Consider the following 21,702-nt stretch of genomic DNA (forward strand, 5'->3'; position numbering starts at 1 on the left):
GAAGAGAATGTGTCCGTGCACATTCCTCCTAAGAACGTTAATGTTCGAGACCAGCGGTTAAGTTTTATTTCTTCTGACGTGCCGTGTCGGTGTGCTCGGCTCATTTCACCACAGTCTCTCAACCTACAGTATTATGAATTGTTTTCTGGGCCAAAACTATATATATAAATACATAAATAATTATATAAATACATAAATAAAAGGATAAATAAATACATAATTATATAATTAAATGCCTAAATAAATGACTAAATGTGTATTTATACATTTAGTTATACATTTATTTATATATCTCGAATTTTATTTAGAGAGTAGATTAGAATGTCTAGTATTTACATTATTCCCAAATAATAATAAAATGATCATCATTTAAAAAAGACCATATTATAAATATTTTGAATCGTATAACTTCTTTCTGCCTCATCTCCATCTGCTGGATTGTAGCTTCACAGTGCAAACCAAACTCATAGCTCGATCCAAGAGAGCTGAATCGACTGGTTGAGCCTGCTGGGTCTGTAACACTGTTCACAAACCAATCACAAGCTTTAACCCGCCCCCGGACTTTTGATGACTGAAGTTGACAGTTTTATTTTGTTCTGAATAAATAAATGTATAAATACACATTTAGGCATTTAAAATTATGTATTTATTTATGTATTTATTCATCCTTTTAGTTATGTGTTTATATAATTATTTATTTATATATATATATATATAGTTTTGGCCCAGAAAACCCTCCATACAGCAACTCCTCAAGGATACAGCTGTTCCACGCTGCTCACCGCATGCTCTACATGCAGCGGTACGGAGTAACGTAGACGTTTATGCCCTGTGGTAATTGATGAAACTGTGTGACTTCACCATTAGCTTTAGTAATTTCCTGGGGGTGAAACTCCTCCAGGTGGCGTTGTTCCAACAAATTTCCACTCCATGGTCACGCTACAATATTAAGTCTAGCATTCGTTACGTTTGATAGGGCATGATGGAAGTTGCTCATCGCTCAGATAGAGCAGGACGTTAAATGGTTCAAAAATGCGCTCAGTGCTCATGGTGAGCATTCTACTTAATGCACCCACAGACAGCAAGCACAGTGTTGACACAGTGTCAATACTACCATTCAACCAATAGACTGTGTAGGCTGAGAGCTATGATCAATGCAAAACCTTAGATTCAAAATTATCAAGAGACATTGTAGTAACCATTACTAGTGGATTTATGCGACCAGACATAATTTCTTATTACAAAAACAGCAAAGCTAAGACACATTTTGTAGTTGTGAATGAACAAATGGAAGTTTTTTTTTTTTTTTTTTTAACGGGTTATTCAGTGTCAAGCCTTGTTGGTTAAGTAATAGTATGCTTCGGTTGTATTCCTGTAGGAGCTATGTTGACATTTTTGAGTGGGCCCCCAGCTGATGTGACAACCAAACCACCTTCCCAGGTTTCTCCTACTATGGCTGCTGGTGAGAGAAAATTGACGTTACATAGTTTATACTAACAGTGTTATTTGTGTGACATTGCAGATATACAGTATGTCAGTATAAGATAAACGCTTTCTGGTTATTATATATTATCTCATATGTCTGCTTGAAGGTCTTTCTACTCTAGCTGATCCTGAACCAGCTACAGCGGCAACCCAACCAGAACCATCATACAGTTGTCAAGTGTGTCCCCCTTGATGCTGGTGAGGGAAAAATAATGTTTCATAGTTAACACTTTGTTTAATGTCATGTGTGACATTGCAGTGGTCCTTCTACTCAGCCTGAGCCTGAAACAGAGCCTCATCCCACAGAATGTCACAGCTCCTCTGTGCCCCCCAGTTTCTCTCCCCCTTCCCCTGTCTCTCCCCCCTCTGCAGGTGTGTGCCATCTTCCCCTGATGACTCGGCGGAGGCACAGCCAGGGACAGCTGATCAGCAACAGGATATCTACCCTGGTCGTGCTCCCAGGTATCGCCAGTTCGTCCTCATCACTACCGTGGTAGTGATTCGTCCACGGCCCCTCTGCTTAAATTAATTAATCAGAGTACCTTCTTGTGTTGTTATACACTCACAGTGTTTTCTCCTCGTCTCCTCCAGGATTCACCTGTTGATCCTCCTGCCGTCCTTCTTTGCTGACAACCTCCCAGAGATATATTTTCCCTCAGCTACCACATCTCAGATCCAGCGTTTTAGAAAAATAAACACCCTTGAACTCTCCATTTTGACTCGTGCTCACTGTTCTATTTCTGCGCTGGGGTTCTAAAACACATCCCGAGCATAACAGAGCGAACTGGCCAGCTATGGACCCTGCAGAGTCAGACAAACTCCGCCATGCCATAGCGATGCAGGGAAACCTGCTAGGACAACACGACCAGACCCTCAAAGTATTAGTTGACTCAGTGAACTCCGTTGGTGCCATGTTGACTCAACTCCACGCACGTTTCAACTCATCTCCCGGACCATCTTCAGAGGAACAGTCAGCCCCAACGTCGCTGTTGTTGTCTCCCGTAATTCCCACATTCCCACACCAGAACGCTACTCCGGTGAGTTGGGGTCTTGCAGACGATATTTGCTCCAGTGCTCTCTTGTGTTTGATAATCAATCCTGCATGTACAATTCTGATCAAGTTAAAACAGGTTTTGTAGCTCTCGGGTCCGGCAGCTCAGTGGGCCACGGCGCTGTCAGAACGAGACTCGCAAGCCGTTTTATCTTTTGAGCAATTCCAAGCTGAGATGAAAAACGTTTTTGACCACCCAGTTAGGGGCAAGGAGGCAGCCAGTAGGTTGCTTTCGCTCCGACACGGTACACGCTCTGTCGCCGACTACGCGGTGGAGTTTCACATCCTCGCCGTGGAGAGCGGCTGGGACCCGCTCGCATTACAGAGTGTATTTTCCCAGGGTGTAGCAGAAAATATTAAATATGAGCTAGCTGTCAAGGATGACCCTGAATCTGTAAATGGGTTGATTTCCTTAGCCATTAGACTAGACAATCGCATTAGAGAGCATGTTGTCTGCAAACCCAAGCTTCACTCTCTAGAACCCCACACTGTTCACTGGCACCTGATTCAGTACCCTGCTCTACCTCTGCCAAACCCCCTGAGGAGCCCATGCAGCTGGGGAGGGCTTGGCTCACCGCAACAGAATGACAGCAGAAATTCAGGGAACGTCTCTGCCTTTACTGCTGCCAGCCTGGCCACACCCTCGCCCAGTACCCTAGCTGGCTAAAGGATTAGGTTCATCAGTCAGAGGAGAACCCTGTTGAGCCATACACAATCCTCCATTCAAGGAACCCCGTCTAGAGCTTTGCTAGATGCCAAACTTTTTTCTAAATCTCTCTCTCTCCCCTCAAGGCCCTGGTGGATTCGGGGTCCGACGAGAACTTCATAGACTCTAATCTGGTGTCGCAGAGCAACATCCCTCTCACCCCACTTTTAAAACCAGAGAGGTGAATGCCTTATATGGCAGACACCTGGCTAGAAGCACCCACCAAACCCTACCCATTACCCTGATCACTTCTGGCAATCACCAAGAAATCCTCAAATTCCTGATTATCACCTCACCCCACTATCCCCTGGTTCTTGGTCAGCCCTGGTTGCAACTCCACAATCCCTGTGTCGATTGGAGACGTGGCGTAGTGATAGTTGGAGCATTCATTGCCACTCTAATTGACTTAAATCAGCCTGCCCATCTCCAGGTTTCCATCACTCATCTCCTTCCAAACCCCCGGACATATATTATGTTACCCCAGTTTGCCACAACCTGGAGGAGGTGTTAAGTAAGGACAAGGCCCTTACATTACCCCCTCACTGACCCTATACTTGTGCCATTACACTCCTTGCTGATCACACAGCAGGCTGTACAACCTATCTAAACCCCAAAAGGAGGTCATGGAACCATACAGCCAGGAAACGCTGGCTGGAGGACTCAATAGACCTTCTTCATCCCCTGTGGGGGCAGGGTTCTTAATAAACATCCACTTCCTCTGATTGACTCAGCGTTTGTTATGCTGCATGAAGCCTCCATCTTCACCAAATGAGACCTTTGCAACGCTTATCGACTGTTCCGGATCAAAGAGCGCGAAGAGTGAGGAAAACGGCCTTCAATACCCCCCTGGGACACTTTGAGTACCGGGTGATGCTGTTTGGCCTCACAAATGCCCCTGCCATTTTCCAAAATCTTGTAAATGATGTTCTCCGTGATATGCTTAATCGCTTTGTGTTTGTGTACTAAGATGATATCCTCATCTTCTCCAGGAGTTTGCAAGAACATCAACAACACGTCAGGTTAGTGCTTCTGTTGCAACTGTTGGAAAACCAAGTTTGTCAAGGCCGAGAAATGCTCTGTCTGTCACTTTTCTGGGCTACTCCTCTGAGTTTCTCTCCCCTTCCCTTGTCTCTCTCCCCTCCGCAGGTGTGTGCCATCTTCCCCTGATGACTCGGCAGAAGATGGCAGAGCATGCCACAACCACTACTTCTTTAGAAGATTGGTGAATGGTGACAAAATAAGTAGAAGCTGCCTAATTTATTCCCCCATTGGCAATGCACTTTTTTGTTTTTGCTGAAAATACTTTTCTCTAAAAGATTATAATTTGATCAAAGGGGGTATAAGTGATTGGAAGAATTCACAATTTTTCTTGAAAACCATGAGAGCTCTCCTGAACCCAACAAGCATTTGGCTGCCAGGAAGGAGTTGCGTCTCAGAAAGGGGGAGACTATAGACAGGCAGGAAATGTCACTACTAGAGCCTGAGAAGAGGCATTGGAGGGGCGTTCTTAGTCGTTTAGCGGCCATGATCCAATCTTAATAAATTGTGACCGAAATCAAAACAGCCAAATCTTCCTCAATCATGTTAGATTGCACCCCAGATTTAAGCCACCAAGAACAGATGTCTGCAATTTGAATAGTCATTTGGCGGGATGGCCAAATGAGCCAGAGTTTTTGCGATGGGGGTATGTGGTGGTAGATCGTCAGAGCACCTCTAGCAGTCAGAAGAAAAATAAAGCGTAACTGCTGGTCTCGAACAGTAACGTTCTTAGAAGGAATGTGCACGGAACATTCTCTTCAGTGTTGTTTGTTCTGGTTAGCCTGTGGTAGCTAACAAGCTGCTAGCTCAGCAACATGTCTGCTTAGTGTCGAGTTTGGTGTGGAGGGGTGATGGTGGTAATTGGCCAACTAGACTCAGCCGTGCCAATTAACTCTCCCTGGATGAAAAGGCAGCAGAGAAAGCTGACAGAAGAGGAGAAACTCATGGAGGAGCAGAAATACAGTTTAAACAGATGAGAGATGGAAGAGACTAACAGTCTGAGCTGCCTGTGATTTTCAGTTACTACTGTTGAACTTATTCAAATAAACATGTTGAAACCAGAATGGTTTGTGTCTGGCTGCTGTTGGGAGAACCTGGTGGCAACGTTGGTTGCCACTGAGCGTATTAACAAGCCGTCACTGGTTGTAACCAAAATGTTAGCCAAAATATTATATAAGTAAGATTCAAGTCTTAATAAACCAGGATTATATTGTAAAATATTAACTGTTATATTAACTCCAACAATGTAATACCAGGCACTCCCACTGTCTTAGCATGGAGGCAGAAATCTCTTAAGGCATAGCTCAAACCAAGACAAATAAAGCAAAATTTACCTGCATGCTCTTACTTGGGGTATATGAAAAAATAGGCTTTTGTAATTTGTGTGAGTCTCTCATCCTGAAACAACAAATCTAAAGCTGTCTACCTAGCAGAGACTCTTGACTATCAAAGTCACCTAAGAGCCACGCTGCAAAGGCCGAAAGAAGAGACAAGAGGAAAAGAGAGAGGGATGAAGGGAAATGAGTCAGAGTGGCTGCCAAAGATTCAAGGCCAGAGCGCTGCAAGATGTCACATCCTAACCTCTGGCACTGGAGACCTCTTTCATCTCCACACTTGACAGATCCGCTGGCCTGCCACTGTTGATCTACTCTACATACAGAGACAGACATGTCTTAACACATTGTTTGTGCGATCAACTCACTGAGGATTGTCATATGGCATGGGAGGTGCTGGCGCCAGCTGATCATTGAATGAGACAGGGGGCCCAAAAAATGAGTACATATAAAGGCCACGAACAAGGTGTATTAAAAATAGAGCACAAGATCACTTTGAGAGTAAATGTTCTGGCTCATTTCCTCCTCATCATAAATCTTTATTCAGTCTCTGACAATTCCAAAATCTTTTTCATCAGGACAGCTTATTTAGCATTAATGGTGTATAAAAATAATCACGTAAAAATACTTTCAATTGTATTATATTGGTCTATAACACGTTATTACATTTATTTTCAAGGTCACAAAAGCCGGCAGTTGTTGAAAGATAAAAGCTTTATCACAGCATGCCTTGAAACTCTCCCTACTGAAGTGTAAGGTTTACTTCAATGTGAGCGGTGAATTGTCACAAATGCAACACTGTGGACCACCTGCAAATGTTTTCAATTAATGAATATGTAGAGCTTACTAATAGGGGCTCCATACAATTCATCCAGCTGCATTTAATCTGTGGTAAAGCGACGAGTGAAGGAGGCAGTGCCATGAGGTAGAACATGTCGTTTTTGCCATGGCCTGTCAAACTCACTCTCATAATGCATCTAATGAAAGCTCACATCAACTAGACTAATTGAGATGCCAAGGCGCTGTTCTGTTGCGACACAACTTACACACAGTAGACACTAATTAGATCCTTGGTTATATTCTTATGAGATGTATTTCACCTCAACTCATAATGTGGTTTGTCATTGAAGTAAACAAGTTTGGACAACTTCATTGAGCTGGTGACAAAAATATCACCTTGCATAAGGATTTCTATTTCCTTTGCACCATGGATGGATTAACACATCTAGAGTGACAAAGAGAGCTTTTGTGTTTCACCTAGAACAATAATACAGGGAGAAAAGAAAGTCCCTGAAGATATTGCACCATTCATTCACAAGGAATTTCTTTTCAAAAGCCACAAAACTGAGAGTCAACACTAACTGCTAACGATAAGTGCAGTGCTGTCATAATAAAAGGAAAACTGCGATTATTATGTTCAACAACCAGCAAGGTATTACTTTTCATGACCTTTACATACCTCGACAACAGTGAGACTATTTGGCAACACATATGCATTTCAATGACATCTGGGAAATACACCATCCAAGTTCCTCTATCATTTCTATATTTATATGTTTCTATATTTTTTCTGCAACTTAACTGTGCAATAAGTTCTATATTTATTAATACTAATACTGATAATATATCAGTGAAAAACACAGTTAGGCTACAGTGATTTTTGTAAAACTTCTATAATACTGTAATGTGGTGTGTTGTGCTGCTAGATAGTGTGTTAAAATTAAATCTAGTGGTAAAAAGTGAATACAATTAAATATATGTTAGGACTGCAATAGTCCCCCAGCACCCCAAACGCACACGCACAGCATTAAATCCCTTAGACCTGCAGCAACTGAACTTACCCAAGACCAGTGTGAGAAGAGGAGAAGGAGGCATCCTGTATCCCAGCAAGGGCAAATCCCAGCAGAGGCAGAAGAGGACTGGCCCGGTTTTACAGCTACTACAATGTGACCTGACAGAGGACTGCGGAGTACTGCATGTATCCGGCACGCGTGCAGCCTACAGTGTCAGCATCCTCACTGATTCAAGAGCAGAAGCCTCTTCCTGCTTGATCACACTGATTTCCAGTGATACGACTTTTCTCCTTGAGCTCACCCTGTGCGGGGTGTTTCCCTGAAGTACACAAATCCACACGCTGCGTCTCCTTCCTCCCTCCTCTGCCCTATGCTCCACTGCATGGGAATCAGAAGAGGAGGTGCAACAAAGGTGTGTGTGTAGCAGTCGGTAAAAGGGGGACCTCTACAGTTGATATGGGCGTATGCCTATATCACATACAGTGCTATTGAAATACTGCGTCCCAACACAGGCATTCTTTTAGGGGACAAACATGATGTTCGTGTGTCTGTTTCTGTATAGGTTATGATGTATTTTACAATAAAAAATAACAACTATTATACAAAAGTGTTGCATTCATAGCAATAGTTTAAGGAAGAATCCATCCTATATATGGTAGTTTCTAAAGTAATTGAATTATTATATTACATATGAATAAAGCTGAAAAATATAACATAAATTAACACAAAATCACTTTACAAATCTTTGTTTGATACATAAGATCTATAGAAAATATGAACTGAAAATAGAAATGTTAGGTGTACAATCAAAGTGATGGAGGCATTGCATATAAACTTTGGGTATTGGCTATCACTCTAACTGTGCTGGATGCCCAACAAAATACTTTGCTAATGCCATAGACAACAAAAACCGCACTGCTGAGTTGAGTACACACGACATTTTAAGATCTTAAACGTAAAATACTGTCATTGCATTGTCATTTTGTAGTTTGTAAAGCTTTAATAAAATTAGCTTAATTTGGTATTTTCCAAGAAAAAGAAATTCAGACAAGGGTAGGTTAAGAGCAGATATTTAGCTAGGTTGGGGACGACGGCCGTCCCTGTCCTCGCTCTCTTAGGTCCAATGTGAGTTTAACTCTGATATCTTCACTTTCAGTAATTAACAGATTTTCAGTACATAGCCAAATCCCTGACCCAGCCTTATACTGACCACTCTGATGAAAACCTTTTTAAAACAAATTAATCAATTCAGTTAACAGAAAAGCTGGAGTTACAAGATCATTTTCACAGTGTATTCTGCTGTGAAGAGAGCAGAAGAGGAGCAGCCCGGTTCTGTGGCTGAACTGCAGGTGATGTGGCCTGGGCGTTTGAGTGAAAATGGAAGAAACAAACGCAAGGGGACCACGGAAAAATTGCGAGGTTGGGTTGGGTTGTTTCATAGTTGTGTGCAGGTGTGTGTGAGTCAGGCTGCAATTACACCGCTGAAACGCTAGCGGCGGTAGAGTTTCTATGCTGGTGTTGAGTGTCTTCCAGTTTCTGGTCCGCTTAATTACAAATTCTCTGGCGTCTGTGTTTATTTCATCATGTTGGTGTTGGAGCTGATAGATGTTGAAGAGCAATTCATTTTTCTTAAAGAACTGTAACGAAGAAAAGAAATACGTCATCCGTGTTCATTCCTTCAACTCAATGAGGTGTATGAAAAGAAAGATGGACAGAGTTATCTGAGCTGGAGCAGCTCATCATTGGAAACACAGCACTGCAGGTGAGCCCTCAGCTGAGAGTCTGTGGATACTCGACCTGAGCCTGACGGGATCCATCGGGACCGGACATGTTGGGCCAGTTTCAGACTAAATGTTTTCAATCACATTCTGGTTCAGGTCCATGCGAACATCGAGCAGAGCGTAGAGCGTAGAGCGTAGAGCATAGAGCGTAGAGCTCTGCATCCACAGACCTGGGTGCAGTGCACACCGGGTGGTGCGGTTGCATCTCCTGAGCCACCTCTCGTCTCAGTACAGAAATAAGCTCAGTTTTCAGAATCAATAGGCCAGATGGAACATTTTAACTCAAAGCTGTAGCAGTTGTTGTGATTCCTTGCCTTAAACATGGCACCATTCAATGTTGTGCCTTTGGGCATTCAATAAATTTTGCTATCAGAAAAATATTTAATATCAATATAAAAAATATTGATATTAAATATTAACTTTAATTGACATTAAAGTTACTTTGGTGCACCACCCTTCAAAGGAAGGGAAAAGAGAACCAATCTACGATGATTCAAATTTAGAAACTGATTAATAATTAAATTAATAACTATAACCAAAATTACCACCTCAGTAGTTAGCAAAGTTGCAGTATGTGGAGATCTTGGCAGTGTAGAGGTTGGCAAAATTCTAAATTATGCAACATTAATAAAAAGACAGCATGTGTGTTTAAGAAAGACATTTATTATGAAAATAATAAAAGTAAAAACACCCAAACTAACCAAAAGTGTACTTACTCTTTACAGACGTGTATGTGAGTGCATGTGTGTGCGCGTGCGTGCATGTGTGTGATTCAAAATTGCTGCTGTGACCACTATGAAGACAAAGGCCACATGGAAAGGTTAGACCATGTGGCTTAGGTCACATGTGGGTGTTAAGTTTTTGGAGATGTGTGTGTGAGGTGCTGGTGCCAGGTTACAGAAAGTGGTTAGTTGCATGCAAAGAAAGAACCTGAGTCTGTGAATAGCATAACACAACTAACATCAACTTTCAATAACTTACTACCAAATATCACAACAACACATATCAAACTTATCAAGATCACACTAATCAAATAACAGTCCTTTGCTGAGCTAAGTTTAACTAGCCTAGTTTTGCTACCAGTCCATGGGAACAGAGGAGGAAGGGTCTGTTTGGTGCTGTTGCGAAGTCAGCTAAGTGGTCTTGCTGGCTGGTTTGGGGCTCCTGTTGTTGTGCATCTGCTGGCAAGACTTTGTGTCCTGGCTGCTTGTGTTGAAGTCTGTGGCTTTATTGGCCTGGTGACCTCATGGATCCTGAGGCACATTTCACATGTAGGTGTGAAATGTGCCTCAGGAGCTGATCAGGGGCGGCTGGTCAATAGGGGGCGATAGGGCGCCGCCCTCCCAAAGAAAAAAAGGAAAAAAGACGATAGTGATAAATGTTGTTAATTATCATTATAATCGTCATTATTATTTTTGAAATGTATTAAATTATACAATAATCAAGACAGTGTTGGGCCATGGTTCTTTGTGAAACCACACTTCGGCCTACATGTTCAGTCAAGAGCCTGAAGCCGCATGTTCCTCCAAGACTCAGTCTCCCAGGGGCCATCAAAAACCAGAGCAAGGAACTCAGTCTCCCAGGGAGCATCAGAGGTGTGAAAACCCCCCCAGGGACACAGGTTTCAACTCCCATTGGTCACTCTGGACCCCAGGACCTGTGAGGTCACCGGGCCAATATAAGCCAGGTTCTCCAACTCTTCTGCCCTCTTTCTACACTCCCTCCAGGGAGAGAAGGCTGTCGAGCCAGTTCTGCCTCTTCCTACAATCCTTCTACAGGAGGGAAGGCTGTGGAGCCTCTTCTCCAGCTCACATCTTCTCTTCCCATCCAACTCTTCGAGAGGAGCACAAAGGTGCAGCTTCCAGCTCATCTCACCAAGGAAACCTCCTCGCCCTCCAAGCTCTACCAACGTCCTAGCAGCGACTCGATGTCCTGCTTGCAAACTTCAGCCAGCAACTGAGCTACACAGCTCAACCGAAACCAGGAAGACTTCACAGGACTTCGAACTGCACAGCAACTTCCTTTTTCCCCTTTCCAAAGGACGGGTAACAACTGGGCTTAATAATTATACTAGGCTAAGCAAGACTGTTTATTCGATTCTGTGTGAGGTTTATAAGTTTGATTTGTGGTGTTGTGATATTGTGGTTACAAGTTGTTGAGAAAGTTAATGCTAGTTATGCTCTTCAGTCCTTCCTTGCATACATCTAGCAACCTTCTCTAATTTGGCACACACACGCATAACTCTTCACCTCATTATCTCTACAGGTCATAAACATTCCAATAGGTGGGGGAAGGGTGTTATCTCTTTGGCCAGCCACCATCCTGAAAGCACGCTGACTCACACAGACACACACACATGTATACACACATACCTATCTTTGTTTAGCAATTAGACCGTTAGTAATTTGTGTTTTTATAATTTATTATATTCATAATAAATGTTTTTCTTTCACAAATGTTTTTTCATTAATGTTGCATAAGTGAATTTTGCCAACCTCTACACTGTCAAGAACTCCATATCCTTCAACTTATCTATATCTATACTATCTATATGGTAATTTTGGTTATAGTTATTAATTTAATTGTTAATCAGAGTTCCAAATTTGTAGTTAGAACCTTTATGAGACTTTATTCAATAAATTGGCTATCTTTTCCCTTCCTTTGAAGGGTGGTGCCCCGAGGTAACTTTAATCAATTCAAGTTATTATTTAATATTAATAATAAAATATTAATATTTTATATTTTATTTTGATAACCAAATTTATTGAATGCCGAAAGGCACACCATTTTATGGTATCACGTTTAATGCATTATGGCACAACAACAGTTTGTCCTGCCTGCTACTTCTGAATATCATCGTCCAATCAGCTGCAGCGCAGAGCCCTGTTTAATAGACTATGGGGCGATTTCCATATGGCTGAAGATCGCCCCACATCGCTCTAATAGACTTTCATTGTAAAACGTTTTTTTTTCAAACTGCAGGCACTGCAATGCATTCCCTATGACTTCCGGGAGGGCTTGCACTAACGTGATTTCATCATACGTAAGCTGCTACACGTGCACCTGGGGGGTCTAATCACGCCGTACCTATGATTACGCCACTGTCACAGTAATGGCTAACGGGAGCAACTCGATCGTGTCGCTAAAAGTAATGCCATTTCAATACGGAGTAACATCTATGTTACTCCGTATTGAAACTCCGTACTGTAACTCTGGACTTACTCCTACATTGGCCGACTGTCCTGCTAAAACTTGAACAAACATGAGGGCGGAGTAAGTTACCGTTCAGAAACATCCTGTTGTAACCAACTGTAAATATGTCGCTGGTCTTCTATAGCTGTATCCAAACATAACAATGTAACTTTCAGCTGTGTTTACCAGAGTGAATGCGCCAGAATGAGACCGGTGATAGGCCTGGTCGCGTGTCACTCAAAGTGCAGTCAGCCAATCAGAGGAGGGGCTCAAGAGGCAGGCGAAAACAGCCTGTTCTGTCTGCAGCTCCAGAGAGAGGCAGAAGAGAGGACATGGAAATACACATTGCAGCAGTTTTTTCCGACTTTAAACCACTGATATATCATCTAAGGGGTACCAATACCACAAATTAAGTCCAAGAAAAGTGTAAAATATGGGCCCTTTAAACATCAAGCAAGCATCTACATAATGAGGGAAATGTTATAAGCGGGGCTTTTTACGGAACTGGTATGACCGGAAAACATGTTTAACAGGATGCGAACTAGCTAACTCCTTGTTTTGCTACCCCTGTATTTATTTCACCCCGATGGCAGCACGGACACAGCGTGGACAACTACATGCATCATCTGTCAGGGAAGGTGAAAAAGCAAGAGACATCAAAGATGCATATGGACAGTTGCCTGAAATTGTCAACGTTGGGTTAGGGTTAGGTTTAAATGCCCCCTGTGAGTTTTATATTATTAGGTATCATATTATTGGATTAATAATTCTAATGCATTAATGTGTGAGTAGCATTTGTACTATTATAGTTTGTCATGGTGGAGGAGCTCACTCATCTCTATACTTTTAGTAGTTTATTTTACAACAATGCAATGTATTTAACTCATCAATTTCTTTATAAAATCTGAATCTGTAAGTAAGTTATCAAATGAAGTAAAAATAGTAAAAAGTAAAAAATTTCTTTGAGGTGTATTGCAGTAAGAGTATAGAGTAGCATGACATGGAAATTATCAGGTAAAGTACAAGTACCTAAAAACTGTACTGAAGTAGAGTACTTGTAATTGTCCACACATACTGAAAGTATGTAGTCTAAGGAACAATCCTTGTCTTATGTTGCCATCTAGTGGATACTTTTTTGATCTGCACTTTTAGCTGTAGTAAATAGAATGAGATGCCAGCATTAATTTCTTTGTTTAATAACACAGCTAGCTACAAAATACATGTTTTTGATTTGCTGAACCTTAAATAAAATGTTATCTGATGACTCACCTATTTTATCAATGGCAAAACAGGTCTCTCTTTATATTCAAAGGTACTGACGGTTGACATTGTATCTGTTGGCCACAGTGGAGTCACTTTAGAGCCAAATTGAAGACCTGTCTACAAAATGACTGTACAGTATGTAGCCTAAGGAACAATCCTTGTCTTGTGGTTACTGGTGGTATTGCTATGTGAGGTGACCAGAAAAATAACACATTTTATGCAAATGTGCATAATGCAATGAGACAATGTCTAACTGACTTGAGTTTATTTACCCATTAAACAGGCAACCTTAGCCATCATCGCAACAATTGTCCTCCCCTGAGAAATTTGGCAGGAGCTGCCACTGGTTCTGATGAATGTTTCTGCCGTCCTCATCACTCTCTGGAGGGATTTCTGGTCTTCGCACTGATTACACAGCATTATTAGCTATAGATTTTAAGTGGAGTATTTACCGGGTGCTTCCTCCTTTGTCTTGTTGACGTTCAGTGACAGGTTGTTGTTGTCACACAAGACAACAGGTTGGTTCACTCCCTCTCTGTAGGCTAAGTCGTCATCATTGGTGATGAGGCCCACCATTACATTTCATTACATTACATTTCATTTAGCTGATGCTTTTATCCAAAGCGACTTACAATAAGTGCATTCAACCATGAGGGTACAAACCCAGAACAACAAGAATCAAGAAAATAAAATTTTCTTCGAGAAACCCAAACTACAATGTGCTATGAGTAAGTGCCATTTAAGTACTACTAAATTTTTTAGTTTAAACTTTTTTATTTTTTTTATTCAAGGTATAGTCGGAAGAGTTGTGTTTTTAGTTTGCGGCAGAAGATGTGTGGACTTTCTGCTGTCCTGATGTCAATGGGGAGCTCATTCCACCATTTAGGAGCCAGGACAGCAAACAGTCGTGATTTTGTTGAGTGTTTAACTAGCAGTGAGGGAGCAACAAGCCGATTGGCAGATTGTGAGTGAACTTAGGTAGGTTAAAGACCAGTCGAGCTGCTGCATTCTGGATGAGCTGCAGAGGTCGGATGGCACTAGCAGGTAGACCTGTCAGGAGGGAGTTACAATAGTCTAGGCGTGAGATGACCTGAGCCTGGACCAGAACCTGCGCTGCCTTCTGAGTGAGAAGGGGACGTATTTTGGATGAATGTGCAAATTTGGCATGATTTGGGGCGTTTTCACACTTGCTACAAAAACCTGCTCCTATAGATTTCATCCGATCAACTTCAAATTTGTTATTTGTCTTATTAGAGACATTTCCATTAAAAGGTTTTCTGTCATGATGGTGAATCTTGATGATCCAGAAAACAGGAAATGCTTATAACAACCATGTATATTGTCCAGTGTGCCTCAAAATGTAAATGTCCGACAACAGTCCCACCCTGACCAGGTCCATGACGATATTCAACAAGTCATAGCGCCCACTAGCTGCAACAGGAAATGTCATGTTTTACATTTAGGAAGTTCTTACATCATCCATGTATATTGTCCAGTCTGCCTCAAACTTCACATGTCTGACAGAAGTCCCACCGTGAACATATACATATGCGAATATTCGATAGTAGTCATAGCGCCCTCTAACTATAACAGGAAATTTCATATTTACATTTTGGTGTCCAAGAAGTAGTCCCTCTGGGTTAAACGTTTTTACCTGAAAAATTCCTAGACGACTCCAGACCTTGTAGCTGAATCTTGAGACATGATCAGCAAGCATTCTCCAGTGCCACTTAATGGATGCAGGGACACACTAACATCCTTCCCAATGAGTCCCAAGCGAGTGCCTCTTAGTGGGGCTGATGGCAGGCAAACGGCCACTGTCGCCAGGTGAGGGCCCGCTCATACTTGCTTGCAGGTCTAGTTCAATTTGTTTTCTTTTGTTCTTGTAAGTGGAGAAAGAAATATTTAGTGATTAGTGGTGATGACTTTGGGGAATCATTCATTTCTAGGAAGGAAGCCCGCTGACTGTCAAACTCATTTTTTTGGAGGGATGTGTTGAAGCGCCATCTGGTGATAGGTTTACAAAAAGTAAAGTTTGAAATGGATGAGAGGGAAGAGAAAAGATTATTAAAAAAGGATGGGTCATCTGTATTTGGACCACAGTCAATGATAAAATGTCTTTCTGGACTGGTTATGGTATGCAAAAGGATGTTCAAACAACAGTTCAAATTTTAATTATTTATTCACACCCAATTTTTTCTTGTGTGATGGAATGAAATCTGGGATCTTACATTTAGATCTGTCTGAATAATTTCCCCATACTCCCATACATAGATACCAAGAAAATAATACAAAGCAGAATTATAAGTCAAGATTTAAAGATATGTTTGTATTACGAATTTTCTCTCTCTCTCTCTCCAGGTTCAAAGTTGATTTGTTTGTTGCCACAATATCAACTCTGATCATCACATAATGATCGATTCTCTTATTAATGAGTTAAATCTTTCTTCAGAGGAGCGCATTTATCAGCCGCTCGCTCGCTTGCTCTTTTCCTCTCTCCGTTTGACGCAGTCGGTGCAGCAAACAGCGCGAATGATAGAGACACAGAGGAACAGTAAATTACTGACAGAGCCGCTAATCTGTTTATGTTTATTATCGCAAGTCATATCATCATCGCGATATTAAACAACGTTATCGATATCGCATGTTTTCCTAATATCGCACATCCCTACCCCCAACACATTTCAGTTCAAATGTATGTCAGGTGAACATAAGGATTCAAAAGTAACCCAAAATATTTATATTATGTTGAGAGCTGATAGGAGAAAGAGATGATTTTTCTGTAGTTGGTTCTGTTTGGTCTTAGCACTGCTTGATGACCACCAGGTTCTTCAGCATGTCAAAGGAGTTTCCATCAGGCTCCACTGAGACCACGCCATGCTCCTCACTGTGCACTTGGAGGAAGCCATTGTGGTCCAGTCCGAACACCTCAGCTTCTATTCCATCCTCACTCCAAAGATGCACCTTGGTCCCGCTGAGGTCAGAGAACAGAGAGCAATTGTTACAGTTTTGTTCAGGATTTCAGGATTCAAGATTTCACTATGACATACAACTATGTATACGAATTTGCCAGTACACTCCCAACCTGGTATAATAATAAAGGAGACAGCTTCATGCCTTGCGCTCAAGTCAAACACGACGCTGATCTTTCCTGATTTTTGTGGGTGCTAGACCCCAAATATTGGGAAGTACCAACATTCCTCATCGCCTTGCAAATATGTTGCTGTTTCTGGATGCTGGTTTTAAAAGATTTTCTGCATAGAACCAATGAAATGCTCCTTCATTTCTGGCTTTTTGTCCAGAGTACGTTTGAATACCTCTCTATCAATAATGTCAAGAAAAGCCTCATCTTCCACAGAAAAAGCTGTCCGATCATCATCTTTTGACCTTCTGAAAACTGTGGAGCCAAGACTGTCCGTAGTCTCCTCTTGGCCTAGGCTGTAACAACAGTTCTGTCTCTTGCTCCCCGCAATGCTGTTTTACAGGAGCAGAGTCAGGGTGTAAAGCAGATACATGTCTGTCACATTCCACACTCTTAAGTGTCACTTGACAGTCCGTTGCCATGTGATTAATTGAAGTACAACATTTAAAGCAGTACTTCTGAAGCTACAGCACTTACTGAAGGGATGAGGTTTTTTGGGGAGAGGACAATGGGCCTTATTCACTAACATGTGCACAGAAAATCGTACTCTCCGCACAAAATAAGTGAGTGAGCGGTTATGGCCAACAACTGTTTATATTCTTTCCAGTTGTTTATGACAGCTGATAATATTATCTTATTGCATTATTAACATTATGCTTAAATTCTTAAGACAGACTCTTTCAATAGGGTATTTCACATTATAATATATTAGAGCCAGGAGAGGCATAAATGGTCCAAGATTAAAAGGAACTTCAATACCTCACATCCTCAAGGCCTGGTGCAAAGACTGTTACTGCTTTCGAATCCTTATTAAAAATTTAAAATGTTCCCCTTCAGTGTTATGATACTTTTCTTAAATAATAAATACTGTTTTATTTCTTGAAGATTTTTCTATGGACATTTTTTTGAATGTGTCGAGTGAGACAATTTTTTTCACTGCCACCATAGTGGTTATATACTGTAGTTTGTATTTACTTTACTTGCTATGTTGTCTCTGTTTTAGTGCTATACAAATAAAGTTTATTATTATTGTTATTATTATTATATGAAAATTAATAACTTCTACATCTGTGTTATAGACTAGTTTCATTCATGCCTATGAGGATCCAATTCATCATCAAAAATAAATGCAAAAGTATGAATGTTAAAAACTAGAATCTCACTGATGAAGTGTGTTCTGACTTTTGTTGGAGTCAGTTGTTTAATATGGACTTTTAATTATAGCATAATTAGTCAAATGTTTATATATTTCAAATGAACTGGCTTCATTTTTCTTGGACTAATAAATTAATACAATTATATTCTATGTACAGTTTTGTATCCCCATTCCCACAATGCTTCAAGGAAGCTGCCATAATCTCCATGCCAAAATCAACCAAGTTCTCCTGCCTCAACAACTTCAGCCCTATTGCTCTAACATCTGTGATCACAGTCATTTGAGTGCATCACACTTACCGATCTCAAGTCTGTCACCACCCTACTGATGGACATCCACCACTTTGCCTACCTTGCCATTAGGACTGTTGAGGATGCTCTCGACCTCGCCCTACATCACTGTCTTCAACACTTGGTTTTAGCCTTACACACAATAAACGTGGTGCATCTCTTCAATAAACTGCTAAACATGGACATTGACCCCTGTCTATGCTACTGGATCTGTAGTCTTCTGTGGAGAAGACAGAAGGGGGCTAAGATGAACAATATATCATCCTGCTCTATGTCCCTCAGTCCAGGGGTCCCCAGGGTTGCGTCCTCTCACCCTAGCTCTTCTCCATCTACACCAACCACATGACATCAATCCATAGCTCAGTTACCATTCTGAAATATGGAGACAACACCACCATAATCAGACCTGTCACCAACAACAACGGAAATAAATACCATGAGCAGGTCGCCCATACAGTCACCTGGTGCCAGGACAACACCCTCCAGCTCAACACATCCAAAACACAAGAAGTCATTATGGACTTCAGATGCAGTCTCTCACCTAAAACCCCTGTTTCATCTCTGGTCAATCCATAACCATGACGGATTAATTTAATTTTCAGGGCATTCACATAAATAACACACTCAAATGAAACACCAACACAGACCACATTATCAAAAAAGCCAATCAAAGACTTTCTTTTTCCTGACACAACGCAATCAATTAAAGTCAAACATAACCACCTTCTCCAGTTCTACACAGCAATCATTGAACCATACTCACCTCCATAATAGTTTGGTATAGGCAGCCTCAACAGTCAAATACAAAAAAAACTGCAACACAGTCAACAATTTATCAAAGATCACTTGCACCCCGCTCTCTTCTGTTGAATCATGATACCACAAATGCACCATCACAAGGGAAACAAAAAATAATCGCTACAGAGCCTTTCCCACCAAATCATCCCATTACAAAAACAGGTTTTCCCCCAAAACCATAAGGACTCTGAAGTCTCTGCAACAATCATGATGTACATGCATTTGAAACACTCCGCACCATTACGTCACTGTATGTGATATTGTCCTGTCCATATATTGTCAAGTGTCATTATGTAGTGTTACTGCTGTCCATGTCAATGTCTGTTATATTTTTCATGTTTGACAATCTTTTACATGCTGTAGCAACAAATAATTCCACCAATTTTGTGGTGTGGTCATTAATACATTATTCTGATTGTTGCATCCCTTGCACCTAAATAAATTGCTTGTATGCGTGTACAACCTGTATCAAAATATCAGATTCTGATTCAAAATGAGAAGTGAAACATGAGTATAAAGACCAGAGTCATGTTTGCAGTGCTCACCTGTGTAGCCATCTCTTATAGTATGTGGGCAGGATTGCATCTGGGCCTCCATGTTGGAAGCTGCTGATGAGGACCTCCAGACAGCTGACAGTGCGAGCAATGAGTTGGGCGCAGCAAAGCGGTTGCAGACTGCAGTTATGCTGTGTGTTGTATTGCTGGATCAGGTCATTGATGCAGACAGTTGGATTGCTGTTTGTCACATTGAACCCACAGCCTGTAGAGCACAATATGTTTATGTTATTCTGAGCAAACAAAATGAGACTGTATTTGACTGGTGCACACTGGATAAAGTATTGAAAAGGGTTTTATAATTACTATAGTTGACTAATTATTTGTTCCAACCCTTATAATTATAAATAGAAAGCTGTAAGGTTAGCACCCATGATTGCATGCATATGAAGCCCCTTTACTATGACACCAAAATGATCACTAATAAAGCCATTTGTTTGTAAAAGTTGAAATATGAATGCACTCGAATGTACACAGTCCAACTGCCTATGGTCTATCTCCCATTGCTGAAAGACAATGGTCAAATACTGCTAGTAAGAGGCCTGATGTCAATGACAAAGACAGGACAAGACAATTAAAAACATAAAAATCGAATGTTATTTGGGCTAGAGTTTGTGTAGTAGGCATGTGGCAGACTCAAACAAAAGCCTTTTCAGACATGAAATATGTCACGTTGCTGATCAATCTATACTTGAGAGAGTTGGCTTTCTCAGAGGCATTGACCCATAACCATTATCTATTCAGGATTATTTATTGATTATTAGCCTGTGGGTGAACCACAATGATTCAGACTAATCAGTGTCCTATTAGGGAAGAGCTACTGGCAGCTACAGGCTTATTTTAGATGTGACAACACAAAGAAGCTGTTTGTTAACAACAACTGCTGGTCATATAAGGGTGTTAGCATAGATGCTGAGTACATTGCTTATCAATAGTTGATTTTTTCTGTGAAAAAGCAAAGAATGGCACTAATGATTTTCTTAGTGGAAAAGATATTTTCATTCTTCTCCCAACTAGCTTTAGCAACTGTGATACCTTCTGCCGTACTACAGACAATTTCCAACTAAGCCTAACCAAATGGTTCTGTGTTTTTAATGTCAGTAGGATTATTTGTTAAATCTATTTGTTAAAATGATGTATTTTTGTCATTCACACTTGTCCTTTATCCAAACGATTTTTATGTTTTTTTTCATACATATGAGAATTATCATAGAGAAGGAACAATCTGGTGTGCTGATGCTGCTAAAGAGAAGTGCTTAGTTCAAAAGAAGAAGAGTGTTTTCTGTTCTTTAAGAGGTTGCATTATTGATGAAATGTAAATTTATTTTGCTGTTGAAATAATGAGTACATTGGTCACTCACACCCTCTTCTAAATGTGAATGAACCAACAAAAATTCTCATCAGTTTCATGGTTTACTAGATGGTGAATAATTATACTGCCTGTTCTTATGTCAGACAGTAGTGTGGGGAGTTTTATATACAGGAATGTTTGTGTGGTTTGGTTTGTTAGGTGACAAATAATTTCTTAAATTGTGCAGAAAATCTAACCATTTACCTTATTTGGACAATTTAGTCCCATGAATAGTATATTTGAAATGAATCTGTGACCATGCACTCAGATAGCTAACTTAAAGCTTTCACAGGGCTTGAAGGTGCACAACTTCATTCTGGGCAACTAGTTTAGCAATTAAATGACTTTCCCCCAGTTTCTGAACAGTTCAACAGTACAGATGAAATGTTTTTATTTCAAAATCATAAACAAATACCATGTAATCAACCCAAAAGAGGTGTGTTTGTTTAATCATGAGATGGTAGATATATTGGTGAAAAGCTGATGCAGCTTTCAGTGAAAGCTTCCAGTTTCTTTAGCTGTAATATAGGGAGGGTTGTTACCTATGAGCAGATGAAAAGTCGATCCTATAACAGTGGAAGTCACCAGTACTCCCCCAAGCTTCATCAGGTTACTATAGTAGATGTCATTGGGCCATTTCACTCGCAGGTCTATGTCCTGACAAAGGTTGAAACATGTTCATTGATTATTTAATACACTGAACTTCAACATGCTACTTCGTGATATAATATATTTTTCAAGATCAGCCACATATTTGAATTTTTTGGG

At 40.9% G+C, this 21,702-nt stretch overlaps 2 protein-coding genes and 1 long non-coding RNA gene across 3 annotated transcripts in view; 1 reads left to right on the forward strand and 2 right to left on the reverse strand.

The window, feature by feature from the left end:
• LOC117774944 (CXADR-like membrane protein) overlaps nucleotides 1-7,880 on the reverse strand; it is a 53,344-nt gene extending 45,464 nt beyond the window's left edge. Inside the window, exon 1 of the mRNA XM_034607695.1 lies at nucleotides 7,456-7,880. Coding sequence (XP_034463586.1) covers nucleotides 7,456-7,489 — 34 coding nt within the window. The 5' untranslated portion in view covers nucleotides 7,490-7,880. The remainder of the gene's footprint in view (nucleotides 1-7,455) is intronic.
• Nucleotides 739-20,422, forward strand: LOC117774950. Its single transcript, XR_004616142.1, has 3 exons — nucleotides 739-820; nucleotides 4,262-4,265; nucleotides 20,411-20,422. It is a non-coding gene; the product is annotated as an uncharacterized LOC117774950 (long non-coding RNA).
• hlcs (holocarboxylase synthetase (biotin-(proprionyl-CoA-carboxylase (ATP-hydrolysing)) ligase)) overlaps nucleotides 16,216-21,702 on the reverse strand; it is a 28,720-nt gene continuing 23,233 nt past the window's right edge. Inside the window, 3 exon segments of the mRNA XM_034607694.1 lie at nucleotides 16,216-16,617; nucleotides 19,575-19,788; nucleotides 21,477-21,591. Coding sequence (XP_034463585.1) covers nucleotides 16,446-16,617; nucleotides 19,575-19,788; nucleotides 21,477-21,591 — 501 coding nt within the window. The 3' untranslated portion in view covers nucleotides 16,216-16,445.

This window comes from Hippoglossus hippoglossus, chromosome 14, assembly GCF_009819705.1.
Source record: "Hippoglossus hippoglossus isolate fHipHip1 chromosome 14, fHipHip1.pri, whole genome shotgun sequence".
NCBI classification, from domain to species: Eukaryota; Metazoa; Chordata; class Actinopteri; order Pleuronectiformes; family Pleuronectidae; genus Hippoglossus; species Hippoglossus hippoglossus.